Genomic DNA, 12088 nt, shown 5'->3' on the forward strand with positions numbered 1-12088 from the left:
GGCCTGGCGGGCGGCCATGTTGGGAAGGTCACGTCAGCGTCAGGCCGCCATGGCGCGGAGGGGGACATGTTGAGCAGGTCTTGTGCCAATTCGCCATCTTGGAAAGGTCAAAGTTCAAGGAAGGAAACCCCCCCACCTACCGACAGCCATTTTGAGAAGGTCCAATGACTTTTTCGGACCCTGAGCTGCCGCCATGTTGGGAAGGTCAAGGGAGTGGAGCGAGCCCGGACACCTGGGTTCTATGTCCCAGCCCTGGTCGCTGCACAGACTCCCTCCCCAGACCGAGATCTGTGAGCCCCCCCGAGCCCCTTCCCCAGCCTTTAGCCAAGACACCCGAGCCGTGCCGGGTGTGACTTTCCCGGTGGTGAACTTCCCCCGAACAGTGCCGCTGCCTCTGCCACCGTTCCCGCCACCCCTGTCCCCACCCCGACCGGCTGCCCTCGAACGTCCCGGCCCTCACCAAACCCACCTTGACCCCGTCTCGTCCCCCCCCCGTTCATATTGCAGCGAGAGACCCCCGAGTTTGCATGTGGCGATTGCCCGCCCTGTGGGCGCGGTGACAGGTGCCCGGGCTGCAGCTCTTGGAGAGAAGACAAAACCGGACCCGTCGGGATAAATCCACACGGCGCACCCCCAGGGGGCGGTGTAACGCCGACAGAGCCCGGGTGTCGGCCGGCGGGATCGAACCGGCGACCTCTGGGGCTCAATGCAGGAGCCTCCACGGCATGAGCTGAGAGCCACGTGGCCCTTCGCTCTCGCTCAGTGGTCTTGGTGCCACTGGCGGGGACAGACCCCCACCCCCAGGAGGTGTGTGGGCTACAGCTGCACGTCTGATTTCCCAGCCGGGACCCGGGAGGGAGTGGGGCGAGGGGGCCCGAAGGGGCAGATCCCAGAGCCGGTGGTCATGCTTCTGCTGGCTAATCTGCCCTGGCCCTTTGACAATAAACGTAGCCCAGACCACAGGCTCCACCCCAAGGCCCCGCCTCTATTCTGCCTCTTCCCACCCCCTCCACAAGGCCCCCCTCCCACCAGCTGCGGCCGGTGGGTGCTGAGCACCCCCCTAGCTTTCCCCATGAGTGCTTGAGCCCTGGAGCACTCCGGGCGTCGGCGCCTATGCCCCAGGCCCGAGTCCCTTCCAAGGGCCGCCTGTGGTGTCCAGCCCCTGAATCTCCGTTCCCAGCAGACCCCAGTGCGCCGGGTTCCCCTTAGCCCCCTCCACCCACAGCGCTTGAGTGCCGTGACAGTAAACCAAAAGGAAATTTATTCCAGAAAGAGCAGAGCTTCAACTGGAAACACGTGGGAGAGATGGGAACAAACGGTCTTGTCCAAAACGAACCAGAAAACACAAACTAGGACCTACCCCTATCAATCGTCACCATTCCGAGCTAGCAAAGGAGTGCGTCACCCCAAAATTCACTCTTTTGCAGCATTTGCTTGCCACATGGAACCAGGACACCCCTGGGCCCCCGCTCATCAAGATATGTGCCGGGTGACCAGATGTCACGATTTTATAGGGACAGTCCCGATTTTTTGAGCTTTTTCTTACATAGGCACCGATTACCCCCCACCCTGTCCTGATTTTTCACACTTGCTATCTGGTCACCCTAGGCCTTCTCCACCCTGTGAGATACTGGACCAGACACTTGTTTCTGTTCTCGGACAGGGACAGCCCCTCGCTGCCCTGTCGTTCCATTTCACCTCCAGGCGGTTCCAATGGTTTGCCGTTGTCTTGGAGGGTTTCTATTGAGTTAGGATCATAGACTATCAGGGTTGGAAGGGACCTCAGGAGTTCACCTAGTCCAATCCCCGGCTCAAAGCAGGACCATCCCCAATTTTTGCCCCAGATCCCTAAATGACCCCCTCAAGGATTGAACTCACAACCTGGGGTTTAGCAGGCCAATGCTCAAACCACTGAGCTAACCCTCCCCCCATGGTGATCCCCCAGTGGTTTGAGCATGGGCCTGCTAAACCCCAGGTTGTGAGTTCAATCCTTGAGGGGGTCATTTAGGGATCTGGGGCAAAAATTGGGGATTGGTCCTGCTTTGAGCAGGGGGTTAGACTAGGTGACCTCCTGAGGTCCCTTCCAACCCTGATATTCTATGATTACCTTCTATGACTTCTTCTGGGCTGGGACCAGGGTAGAGAACTGACCCATGAATTCCATCACCCCCGTTACTGGGGAAGGGTGATCACTGCGACCTGAATGGGCCTCTGATTCCCTGGTGACAAACTTGCCCTCCCAAGACCACCAGGGCATACATTTCAATATTAGCTACATTATGACCCGTCCACACATCTCGCAGTGATCCGGAGTTTCAAGAAGTCACAAGCTTTCGGTAGAGACCTCACGTGCAGCTCCACGGCTTGTTTTCTAACTCTGAAAATACGTATTCTAGATTCTTACTCTTTGAACCCGCTCTCCTTACTAATAGTGATACTTTCTTGCAAAGTCAGCTGGTTAGCGTGGAAACAGCCACTTCAGGCTGTGTTTCACCAGGGCAAGGTAAAGCCCCATTTTAACTACGGTTATGCTTCGTCCTGTGTTTTCCTGGTATTAAACAGCCTGCACGGGGGTGTGCGCTTGGGGAATAATACTAGCTAAAATTTTGTTTGTTCTTAAACCAAAGGCCCACAGCCACATAGGGGAAAGAAGCCAGCATCGCTTTACCCTGGAGTGCTGTGTAAATTGCTGAAACTTGCTTTCAAATCTGCCTTTTTAAAATGGGTTTCTTGAAACAGTCAGTTTGGGTGCTTAAATTGTTTGTGATTTAGGGGCATAAGCACTGAACTTTTGTTTTTCTCCTCTGAGAAAATGTACGCGTGACCTCGGGCGGGCGGGGGAGGCGAATGGGTATGTGGTTTTTTAAAAGTATTTTGTCGCAAACTGTTTGGGTTTCGGAGGCTTAAATATACGGGCTGCCAAATGGGGTCTGTGTATGTTTTAAAATGGTTACAAAAGTTTGTTTTCATGTTTAACTATGTAGGAAGAGGTGCGGGTGGGTTTTCTACAGTGTTTTGTTGCAGTTGCAAACTGCTTTGGGGGGGCTTAAAATACGGGGAGATTTTTTTTTCTTTTACTCTGGACAAATGTATGTTTTAAAATGGGATAAAAATTAGTTTGATGCTTAAATTGTTTGTGATTTAGGGGCATATGAAAGGTGTCTTCCCCTCCCCCACCCAGGAAAATGTATGCATGATTTCAGGAAAGGAGGGGGTATAAAAGTGTGGGTTTTTAAAGGTATTTTATTGCAAACGGTTTGGTTTTGGATGCTTAAAATACTGTTTTTTTTTTTACTCTGTGCAAAACGTGGGGTCGGGGGGAATTGTTTGTGCGTGGGTAATTTACAGTCTGAAATTGATTGTGTAGCACAGTGACTTTTAAACAGCCCCAACACAACCAAAAAGCACCTCCCCTAAATTATCACTTGATTTTTCAATTTCACACAACTGTTTCCTGTGTCTTTTTAGTCATGTTGACTCCCCACAGTGGGGGGGGGGGGAGTGGGGACAAGAGAAATCCTTAGACCCGAGTGCAAAGAAGTCAAAGGGAAAAAGAACGAGAGGAGAGAAACTCTCCAGGATCAACAGTTGACAGATGGTTGAAACCTAGTAAATATATTTTGATTATTTGTTTGGTTGCTCAACTGGTTTTGTTGTTAAGCGAATACCTAGGTGGGGGTGCGTTTCGGTGAGAGGGAGAGATTATAGATTATAGAGTTAAGGGTTTGTTTGTGAACATTGTTTATTTGATGCTAAATTGGAACATTTTTTCGCTAATCAGTCCTGTCTGACTCTCCCGACCTGCCGCAGTCAGAGCTACGGAGATGTGGCCGGCCGAACCACCGAACAACCAGGAATCTGCCGAGCCCGTTAACAATGCAACCAGCAGACGAGCGCAGACAAAGCATCAGGGTAACTCAAAACTTAGCTCCGGCCAGCCAAAACAAATGACTCAAAAATCAGCACGGCTGCCACACCTTCAGCTCCTCTGCGGTTGACACCGCACCGAGCCCGGAGAAAGCTGTGAGCAAAAACACGGAGGCGGGTGTGCGCTTTAGGGTGGTGAATAGGGCTGCAAACACACACAGTGCCAGGGTGGCTACGGGCTGCAAAAACACTGTTGCAATAATTTCTCTGTCTCTCATTAACACCAGCAGTAAAGATTTTGGAAATTGGGAGCTAACATTGATGAGGGATGTTCTGTCCCTGAGTGCCGACCCTTTGAGTGACTTGGAAAGACTGATAACTGTACAAAGTCTATGCTGGTGGCGGTCAAAAATTGGGTTTTTTCTAACAGGAGATGGTAGCACTGCCCACGCGGGCCTAGGCATGGGGCTCACGGCCGTGCGGATAACGGGGTTTGAACACACGAGGGCCTGCACAGACTTGCAGAGGGAGCGCTCAGCGGCGGCAGGTGGAACGAGCGTTTGGATTTGCAGGGTTTGGGGGACAAAGAGGCGCCTGCCGAAACTATGGGCGAGAATCCCTGTAAAAAAACAAAAACAAAAAAACGTAGAAAAGGTGGAAGGGGCAGGGAGGAGAAAACACACTGTTATGACTGAGAACGAGGGGTGGGATCGCGGAGAGTCTGATTTCGAAAAGCCCACGGAGCGGGGTTCCCATCCGCTCGCGAGAGACCCTGAGGCTCAAATAGTGGCTGATGCAGAAGAGCCCCCCCTCAGCAATGGGGCTTCTCCCCAAAACTTTCCAATTCAGCTACTTCTCTTAGACTGCAAGGCCAGAAGGAACCAGCCGGGTCATCTAGCCTGACCTCCTGCACGTTGCATGGTTCAGCTGCTGGATCTCTTGGGAGGTGGGGTTAGTGGAATGACAACGTCCCAATCTATTGTTCTGTTTTCAGTTCAGACCAGAGTACCCCAAGCAGTAAGTGGCCACCCACCACCATCCAATGGAGGTCTTCGTGTTTCTTCCATTTCAACCTGTTACTTTGGTGCTTCACGGTTTGGTTGGGTTTTCAATTGAAATGGACGTCGGAGAGCCATAGCAAATACCCCCCCCCTCCCCAAACGCCCCTCGCTTTGAAATGCTGGACAGGGAGGAGTTTGTTCTTCCAGTGTGATTTATAAATACAGGGGAGGCGTGCGACCCCCGGCCACGTGTCGGTCTGGGGTTAGCCCGGCACTGACTTTGGAAATAATGTGATTTTTCAACCGTCTAGTGACTTTGCGAGGCTAGAAAGCCTGACCCGGAGCGTGCCACGAACTCCCAAGGGGTTATTACACCTGATGGTTTAGTTGGGGTTGGTCCTGCTTTGAGCAGGGGGTTGGACTAGATGACCTCCTGAGGTCTCTTCCAGCCCTAATCTTCTATGGTTCTATGATTTTATGACCCACAGGGGTGTATAAACTCCTGAGCTTCTGTCTGATTTACTACCAATCTGGGCTCCCCGCCCCGCTTTTGGGGGGTGAATGCCCCTTAGCCCTAATTACTGACAATCTTTCCAACCCCCAGCAGGGCCTAATATCTTCAACCCTGATGGAAAGCGAAGGAAATCTGGGTTGGAGAGTCATCCCTAGGCCTGGTCTTATAGAGCCACGGCAGGTGACCGAGGTGCCTTGGGCGGGTCGATGGGGCTGGGTGAGCGCTGTTGAGCTCAAGTGGGTGTGTCAGACGTCCGGGCTTTACACAAAATGCGAGAGCTCCTAGCTTGTCTTTTAAACTCACCTTGCTGGTTTTATTCCCCACCCCCGTTTCTCCTGCAGGCGTTTCAGCTTCTTGGCTGGGAATCCGTCTTTTTTCTTAAATAGCCGGGATCTGGCAAGCTATTGTATTGGACCGACATACGGCCCTTGAAAACAAACCAACCTGCCCCATCAAGCCCTTCGTCTTAATCTAAGGCCCCCGTAACAGACACACGGATGGTCTCAGTGGCCTTTCCAATAGATATTGTTATTCACAGATGCCAAGGTTTCCTAGGTTTGATCTCACATTTCATCCCGGCACCATCCTCTGACTTCACCCTTTTGGATTTCTTACAAATCCTCTTTTCCTCAGCAGGGCTCTGTGAGGTTTGTGCGGATCGGCCAGGCAGTATAATGCACTAAGCCAGGATCCTTCGACTGGCTAATTCTCTTTAAACCACTGTCCGGGGTGCTCGCGTTTTGCACAGCGTTTACCAAGGTGACACCGTGGGCTACATTTTCGTGGGTGAAGCACAGACGTTGCGTGGGATAAGCTACGGCTTCTTCCCAGGCCCGGGTCAGCACACAGGCCCCGGTGCTTGCAGTTTCTATCCTCTGAAGTCCACGCAGTCATGATGCTCCTGGCCCGGCGTGTCCCTGACGCGGCCCCCACAATCTTCCGTAAGCTTCTGGGCCGAGGGTCTTCCTTCCGTCCGCACAGCTGTCTTCCTCGTCCCACTCGGGGTCCTCTTGAGCAATGCGTCTTGGCGTTGAGCAAAACCACGCTGGGCCTGATTCATCTTCGCTTTCTGAGGCACGGCTGGCCAGGGCCGCCGGGGTCTCTAGGAAGGCCTCTAGCTGCCGAGTTTCAGGAAAGGAACAGCTGTCAGTCCCCTAGGTTTAGATTTATCCAACCCCAGGTCGGTTCCCACCCCATCGCACCCCATGCTTCTGGTCATGTGTCAGTCTCGGGGGTGGAGATTACAGGTGGGCGGGGCCTTAAAGGTCGGGGCGGGGACAGAGTTTCTTGACGTTGTACCCTTCGATGGCTCCCATGCTTGGGTCAACCCTAAATCTCCAAGAGCCAGAAGCTGGGAGTGGATGACAGGGGCTGGATCACTCGATAATTGCCCCGTTCTGTTCATTCCCTCTGAAGCACCCGGCACTGGCCACTGTCGGCAGACAGGACACTGGGCTAGGTGGACCTTTGGTCTGACCCAATGTGGCCGTTCTCATGTTCTTATGAGTTTGCCAGGGCTGAGATTGGAGTTGCTTGTAAAGAAACAATGAACATTTTGCTGGTTGGCAACAAGGGGCTTCTGTGTCCCGGGAATCAACGGTGAAGTCACCCCAGAACGGTGCCCTGTGAAAGACAGGTGTCTGCCAGCTTACTGGAGTTGGCTCCCCCTCTCCAGAGATAGGACCCCTCCGGCGCAGGTGGTGCAGTGGAGGGCTTGGGTGAGGATGAGACACATGCCCTTGGCTTTACAGTGCCCCCTGTGGATGACGATTGTGATGCACTGGAAACGGTATTAAAATTGTGAGCGATCAGTTTAGATTCTCAGTGGGTTTCCGGGTCCTGTTGGCAGGTTAGGGGACTCTGTGAAGAAGCCTGTTATCAGAGACATTTCTGCAGAGAGCCAGCCTAGAGTAAGGCCCATCCAGTTGTGCCCCTCTGCTTTTTAAGGAGCAGCCTGTTTTGTTTTCCTCTGTTTTGCGGGTCTTGTGTGTTATTGAGCTGGATTCTAAGCAATAAAGTCATGTTACGTTGATACCTTCCAGACAGGCTGTTTAGGTTTGAGCTAACTTCTCTGTGTGTTTGCCATGAAAGTTAACAAGTATGGCAAGGCACCAATGAGAAAATCGGAGGGAATATTATGCTGGAGTTGCTTCAAACCTGCTGTTCTGAGAAATATCAATGAACTAGTTTTGCATTCAATTGTCTTGTCTGGAGCAACTAGGATAAGAGTTGGAAAAGGCCAGGGTGCCGCCTGGCTTTCTCGTCAGATGGGGCGGATGGGAGATTCTCTCCACACGTGACTTTTAACCCAACCAGATGCTCACCGAACGTGTCTGCTAGGTAGGAAAGTTCTCCTCGGCATGGGGATTTTGACAGGAATTTTGTTTTTGACACTGGCAAATGGGGGATTTGAGGCTGAACTAGGGTTTGAAGGGAAATTAAAATGTCAATGGGAAGTTTTCCTGAAAAGTGTCTGATTCCTTGGGCGGGTGAGTGGGGAATAGAATTTGAGTTTTTGGCCCAAACTTTTCAGGTTTTTGGCTTTTCTATGAAAAGTTGAAATTTTCTGTTTTCTGAAGATCTTTTACTGTTTTTTTTGTGTGTGGAAAAACAGGGTATTGGACACAACAGATTTTTTTCCACAGAAAGTGTGTGATTTGGGAGGGGGATTTTCTGATTTATTTTTAAAACCCAAAAGCTTGAGACGCTTCTGGCTTCTTTGCCAATAATGTTGCTGGCTGGTTTCTTTGACAACAACTTGAAACTTTGCATTGGAAATAGACGTTTGTTTTCCGTGCCAGAGTCTTCACATGTGGGTGACGGTCACTGGTCACAGCTGGGTGCGAGATTTCGTTCATCACAGTGGAAGTGGAAGAGTATCACAGGAGGAGAAACTGAGATCGTGGGGCGCGGCCAGATCGCGCCAGGCGCTGCACAGACCCTGAGTGACCGCAGTCTAAACAGACAGAGGAAAGTTTTTGCCGGGCCTGTGAAGTTCTTACGTTCTGCACTGCTCGGTTTGGATGTTTGTCTCGTGGTCTGTAACACAGTCACTTCTGAACCCCGTGTCTGACCTATCCCCGGCTCTAGAAAGGTCTGAGGTCTAGTGGGTTAGAGCAGGGGGGGCTGGGAGCCAGGACTCCTGGGTTCTCTGCTCACCCTATGTCGGTGCTGTTGCCCCCCGGTGTGTCGCCAGTCCAGGATCCCTGGCTGAAATGTTTTGGGCGGGGGGTGCCCCATGGGTCCAGGGACTGTGACAGGTCAGCATCCGTTTGCTCGGCTGTCTTTGTTGCAGAGGGTCCCTCATCTCAGACCAGTGGGTTGTGTCAGCAGCTCATTGCTTTGAAAGGTGAGTCACTTGGGGTGGGGAGGGACGAGGGGACAGGCAGATGTCCTGCTTGGATCCTTGCTGGGAGAGCCATCCCCATGCGGGGTTATGGGCAGCTGTTCTGCAGCTGCCCCACCCCAGAGGTGGCTGCATCTCAGCACCAGGCAAGCCATCCCCGTGTGGCGTCACTGGGTAGTTTTTCCTCCGCTGTCCTGCCCCAGAGGTGGCTGCATTTCACAGCCACACGAACAGCCACATGAACCCAGGACTCCTGGGTTCTCCCCCTGGCTTTGGGAAGGAAGTGAGGTCTAGTGGTTAGAGCAGGGGCCACTGGGAGCCAGGACTCCTGGGTTCTCCCCCTGGCTTTGGGAAGGAAGTGGGGTCTCGTGGTTAGAGCAGGGGCCATTGGGAGCCAGATGTGTTATTGTGGGTGGTTCTTTTCCTGCTGCTCCACCCCAGACCCCACTGCATTTTTGCCCATGTTTACAATCCATCTTCCCCCACTGATCATTGTTTTCTCTCTGCTCCCCATCTCTGGTCCTCAGCCTGCCTATTCTGTGAACCCTGGGGGGTGCGGGGGGGTGGGTGGGTGGGTTAGAAACTAGCTCTCCAACCCCTCCCTAAGCCAGGTCTGATCCCCCATGCACCAGATCATCGTCTATCCTGATTACGAGAGGTGCAGCCATTCAGCCGATGTCGCCCTAGTGCAGCCGCCGAAGCCAGTGCGATTCAGAGATGAAATCTGCCCCCTCTGCTTGCCGGGCCCCTCTGATCCTCCCCTGCAAACAGCCATGCTGGGTCACCAGCTGGGGAAACTGTTACTCAGGTAGTAAGACCATCCCCCGGGGAAAGGTGCTATCGCTCCGTGTCTAAAGCCCCATGCTCCTGGAGTCCTGGGATTCCTGCTGCACCTTGAAATAAACCCAGCCCAGCACTCTAAAATTTGTGGCCATCACAAAGCTTGGTGGAAAATTTTGCTGTTTGAACGCTCACGGGGCCAGACTGAAGCCAGAGACCCTCCGGTGTTACTCCTGGGTCCACCCAGAAGGACGATTTGAACGGGCAGCACTGTCCCTCTCAGGTGTTAGCTGGTAGCTCATAACCTGTCAACAGCACCAGGCCTGGCCAGAGGTGTCATCAGTGGTGTGGGATCGAGGGCACCAGTTGAACTGGGGTAAGTGACGGGGCTCTGGGGACCGGGAGTAACCTGACCGGGGTGTGATTTGGGGTGGAAATGACCCTTCACGACGAAGTCCACTTTGCCCGGGTGGCCAGAGAGCCTGGAGAGTCTAAGACTGTCCGTGACGTGACTTTTCTTAGGGGTCCAGGAGTTCCCATTTGTTCCTGGCACGGCGAAATCTCATTACCGGCGGGCCGCCGGGTTGGGGTGTCTGCCCAGGCTGCCCTGAGGTTGGCACTCACGGCCGTGAGCCTCACCAGACAGGGTGGCACAAACTCCCCATGGCGGCCGGCCTTAAGGAGCCCTGAGCCGACGCTGCCCCCTGGTGTCGGTCAAGGAGGCTGCAGACGGAGGGGGTGGCCCGTTGGCTCGGGCGGGAGAGTTTTGTATCACAGGTTCGGGTCCCGCATAGGCTTTGCCGTGTGTGTGTGTGGGAGGCGGTGTGGTGTGGCCAGCTGGGAAGGGGAACGGATGCCAGTGTGGGGTGGGTGGATGTGGGAGGAAAGCGGGTGGGGACTGGAGCAGAGGATGAGGGTGTGTGTGGGGGGGGGATGAGGACGGGGTGGGACAGAGAGGGATGGGCAGGCATGGGGGTGGATCCAGGGACCCGGTTCTCCGCCCCCTCTCCGCCGTCCCCCCACCCCAGACTCCGCAAGAGATTCAGGCCCAGCCTGCAAGGCCAGCTCTGCGCCATCCACCCTCACCCGGAGCCTGGCAGGGACCCCGTCAAACCCGAAATGGTCCGGGCGCCTCCTGGATCGGACCCGCGCCCCCCAAACTCATCGGCCAGGGCAGCAGCTCAGCTGGAACTCTCTCGCCGTGCCCGCGTCATGGAGGGAGGGAGAGCTCAGTGGTTTGAGCATTGGCCTGCGAAACCCAGGGTTGTGAGCTCAATCCTTGAGGGGGCCATTTAGGGATCTGGGGCAAAAATTGGGGATTGGCCCTGCTTTGAGCAGGGGGTTGGACTAGATGACCGTCTGAGGTCCCTTCCAGCCCTGCTATTCTATGATCGAGCTGCTCCGGCCCCAAGAAGGAATTTGCTACCCGTTTGTCATAGCGGTTGCTGCAGATCTCTGGATCCACCCCCCCTTTTTTTGTGTTGATAGTCTGAGTCTGAGCAGCACCCGCCCCCAGCTCTGCTCCAGGCCCATCCCCAGCCTCCGCATGGCTCTGAACCCAGCGGTGGGCCTGCTCCCAGTCTCGGCTGCTGGCAGTGGCTGCTCCGTTCTAACCCACGAGACCCCACTCCTGTCCTAGAGCCAGGGAGAGAACACAGGCATCCGGGCTCCCAGACCCCGCTGCTCTAACCACTAGACCCCACTTCCTTCCCAAAGGCAGGGGGAGAACCCAGGAGTCCTGGCTCCCAGTGGCCCCTGCTCTAACCACTAGACCTCACTTCCTTCCCAAAGCCAGGGGGAGAACCCAGGAGTCCTGGCTCCCAGTGGCCCCTGCTCTAACCACTAGACCCCACTTCCTTCCCAAAGCAAGGGGGAGAACCCAGGAGTCCTGGCTCCCTTCCCCCCAGCCCCACCTACCAGTGGCTATTCACACCCTCCCCACTGGCTACCGCCCTCGCCACGCCCTGGGAGCCAATCTCCTTTGCGGTCAGAGCCCGGCTGCTGGGCAGGAGGAAATAGAAACCAGCGGAGGCTTTACTTTCGTTTCCCCAGGATTAAATCTTGGACACGGGCAGAGCGAGCTGTGGGACAGGTAATGGGGGGGCCAGCGACCGTCCCCGGGGGCCAGAATCGCCCCCTCCAGTCTACCCCCCCCACCACTCCCACAGGGCAGCATCGTCCCCCGACAACCCCCCTGAGATTGGAGTGGCTGGTTTCAAACCAGCGGCAGCTGGGGGGCACCGAAGGCAAATCCCGGCCACCCCCCGGCCTCTGGCTGCGGCCCGGCCCCCAACCCACCAGCGCAGCCCCGCGGGTCCCCACGCAGCGAGCCGCGCCCGGCCGCCAAGCCCGAGAGCTGCTTGAAAAGTCCTGAGTGGCTGAAAATCCCGCTGCCCCCGGGGCACTTGCGCCCGGTGGGGAGGGGGGCGCAGATGGCAGCGGGCTCTCGCCAGGTGCGACGGCTGGGGACGTGCGGTTTCCTCCTGCAACAGAGACGGAAATGAGTGGTGTTTAATGCCAGGGAGCCCGGACTCCTGGGTTCTCTCTCCAGCTCTGCGAGGGGAGTGGGGTCTAGTGGGT

At 54.9% G+C, this 12088-nt stretch overlaps 1 protein-coding gene across 1 annotated transcript in view; it reads left to right on the forward strand.

Moving 5' to 3' along the window:
- The first annotated feature begins 3824 nt into the window (after positions 1-3824).
- LOC144265861 (prostasin-like) overlaps positions 3825-12088 on the forward strand; it is a 363252-nt gene continuing 354988 nt past the window's right edge. Inside the window, 3 exon segments of the mRNA XM_077818911.1 lie at positions 3825-3912; positions 4298-4358; positions 8678-8731. Of these exon segments, the coding sequence (XP_077675037.1) occupies positions 3825-3912; positions 4298-4358; positions 8678-8731 (203 nt within the window).

This window comes from Eretmochelys imbricata, chromosome 6 (genome assembly GCF_965152235.1).
Source record: "Eretmochelys imbricata isolate rEreImb1 chromosome 6, rEreImb1.hap1, whole genome shotgun sequence".
Lineage (NCBI taxonomy): Eukaryota > Metazoa > Chordata > Testudines > Cheloniidae > Eretmochelys > Eretmochelys imbricata.